This window comes from Condylura cristata, unplaced genomic scaffold (genome assembly GCF_000260355.1).
Source record: "Condylura cristata isolate star-nosed mole 26May11 unplaced genomic scaffold, ConCri1.0 scaffold00033, whole genome shotgun sequence".
NCBI classification, from domain to species: Eukaryota; Metazoa; Chordata; class Mammalia; order Eulipotyphla; family Talpidae; genus Condylura; species Condylura cristata.
Window position 1 is genome coordinate 16,990,584 of NW_004567134.1, and position 2,669 is coordinate 16,993,252.

At 67.9% G+C, this 2,669-nt stretch overlaps 1 protein-coding gene across 1 annotated transcript in view; it reads left to right on the forward strand.

Moving 5' to 3' along the window:
* RAD18 (RAD18 E3 ubiquitin protein ligase) overlaps positions 1–2,669 on the forward strand; it is a 66,705-nt gene that overhangs the window by 59,051 nt on the left and 4,985 nt on the right. Inside the window, exon 14 of the mRNA XM_012732091.1 lies at positions 2,452–2,569. Coding sequence (XP_012587545.1) covers positions 2,452–2,569 — 118 coding nt within the window. The remainder of the gene's footprint in view (positions 1–2,451; positions 2,570–2,669) is intronic.

Sequence of the window (2,669 nt, forward strand, 5' to 3'; positions counted from 1 at the left end):
GCCGGACCTGGACGGCAGAGAAGCCCCACTGCTGGTGAGTGACCCCGGCCGCCGCTGCCGCGCCTGGGCCGCGTATGGCCACCCTGCAGGGCCCTGGCCGCCGGCCTGCACAGACGCGGGGGAGGGGAAGGGCACGAGCCAGTCGAATGTTCTGGCTGGGAGGGCCGGGACTCGTCGGGGAGTCAGAGCCCGCGACGTTCGCACGTTCGGACGTTCGCACGTTCGGACGTTCGGACGTTTGGACGTTCGGACGTTCGGGTACCTGAAGCCGGTTAATGCAAAAGCGTCCTGGAGAAAGGGCTCCATCTGGGCGGTGAAGTGGGGGGCCGGGCACGGCTGGAGCCCCGCCGCGCCCCCAGGGATCTGAGCCGGCTGGCCCAGTTGGGCCTGGGAGTGGGTACACTGTTCATGAGAGCCCCAGATTCAGGGGGTGTCAGGAGCCCCCAGCTGCGGTGATGTTTGAGCGTGGATTCGCCTCTGGTGTGGCAGGTCCTCCCCGTGGTGTTGGCTCAGGACAGGGTGGCCACACAGCTGAGGGGCCTGTTTCTGGGGGCGTCTGGCGTGGCGGCTCCAGGCCGGGGTGCCCAGTGCATCCTCCAGCTGAGGCGGTCACAGTCACGGCTGCCGTTTAGAGGGGGCCCTGGAGCCCAGAGGGTGGTTCACCATTGGGGGTCACAGCAAGCCCACTGTGGGGAGCCAGGACTTGAACCGCCTCCGTCTGACCCCAAAGCCAGTTCTCCACAAACTAAGTTCAGCTTAAGTGGCCATTTCAGTGGCTTGGACGATCCACCGAGTTTGGGTCACTTCAGCTTTTGACCAGGGTGGAAGGCCCCTCGGTTTCCGCTTTGGCCCCCACGGCTGCTCGGTGCCGGCGTGTCGGTTCTGTCACACTTGGTGGCCATGACAGCTGCCTCTGTCCCCAGGGGTCTCGCAGGCCTCAGCCTCAGCCGCGGGGCGGGGCACCGGAGAGCAGCCCTGGCGGTCAGGGCCGGGCTCGGCCAGCTTGGCCCCTGCTGCCTGCCGCGTGTCTGGGACCATCGCCGTGGGGGATGCGCGTCCCGTCTCCTGGGGGCTCGGGGGAGCTGCAGGGGTGCTCGGGGGTCCCTGTGACTCTGTCTACGGCTCAGTAACCTCAGGACACAGGCTCTGCCCCCTGGTGCGGCACCGCTGGCTTCGTTGGCCTGGGGCGGTGCCGCTGGGCGCTCAGGCTCCCGACGCCGGGCGCGGGCGTCTCCCTGGACACCCCGAGACAGCGGGTGAGCTGGACGCGGGCGGACAGACCGGAGCTGGGCCTGCTGTCCCTGGGAGCCGGCTCTGGTCCCGGGGGTGGCGTTTCAGTTGCTCTGGAAGGAGACCGCCCGTTTCCCCCGGGGGCCTTCGAGGGTGGCCGTCTCCCCAGGTGGACGCAGCCTCTGTTTGATGTCAGGTCTCCGCCCCTCACGGTCCCTCACATTTAGTGCTTCGAAAACGTATTTAAGATGAACTTAATTTTTAGAGAGAGAGCACGCTGCGGGCACTGCCAGCTCCCTGGGGCCTCACCCCGCCGGCTCTGGAAGGCCCCAGGCCGGAGCCCAGCACCCCCACACCCCCAGCATGGTGTGTGCTGCGGTGCATTTGTTTTTCAGATTACTCAGGTGATGAACATTGTCCAAAGATGACGGGGTGGTTGTGGGACTGAAAGGTACAGTCAGTGCTTGCCCGGCCCGGGGCGTCCCGGGGAGCTCGCTCCCCACCCCCCACCGCCCACCGCGGGCCTGTCTGGGGGGGCAGCCCCTGCCCCGCTCCGCACCCCACGCTGACCTGTGCGCGTTTGTAGCTAAGGCTGGTGCGGGGATCAGCCAGGTCGGGGTGGTGATCTTGTCGCAAGCGGGGTGGCCCGGGCAGCCTGCTTCTCTGCTGGGCCCTGGCCAGGCGGCCACCAGCTGGCCAGCCCTGCGCCAGTCTGCACGGCCACCTCCCGCTCCAGACTCCTGCTGCTGGGGAGGGGCCTGGGGCTCTGGGGAGGCTTCCAGCTGTGAAAGAAGCTTCCAGGGCAGCAGGCAGACCTGCCTCCTGTGCCACACATGACGCTGTTTTTGGGGTGCCAGCCCGCAGCCTGTTATTTGGGCATCCGCTCCGTTTTTAAGTCTGCACCGACGTACTTGAGCAGCCTGTTAGTCACTGTGGGGTGTTCAGAGCCAGGTCTGCTTCCTGGACCCGTCCGGGCCTGAGGGAGAAGTCCGGCTCGTCACGCTGGGATGGGCAGCCGCGACGTCGTGCCGTCCCCAGCGAGCAGGGCTGACCAGGGTCACTCAGCTGGACCGAGGAGGAGGCCGGGCAGAGCCCGCCAAGGCGCCCAGCAAGCGCTGTCTGTGGGGAGAACACCTGCACCCCGCTCGGTGCCCCTGGGCCTCGGGCCCGGGGGCGTCGTCCGGGCCCGAGCTGCTGCCTGTCTGTCCTTGCCCCGTCCAGCACGCGGGCTCGCAGACGGTCGCCTCGGCCCGAGAAGACCGCGCCGGGGTGACCTCTGCGCCTGGCCAGGAGAGTGGGGTCCGGCGCCCTCCACCCTTCCGGAGCCTCAGTTTCCTCAGTGAGCTCACGGGCTTTGCGGTAGCTGGCGTGTGTCCAGCTGTGGAAACAAAGACGAGCAGGAGCCCGCTGCCCCCTGGGGCCGCGCCCTGCTCGCTGGG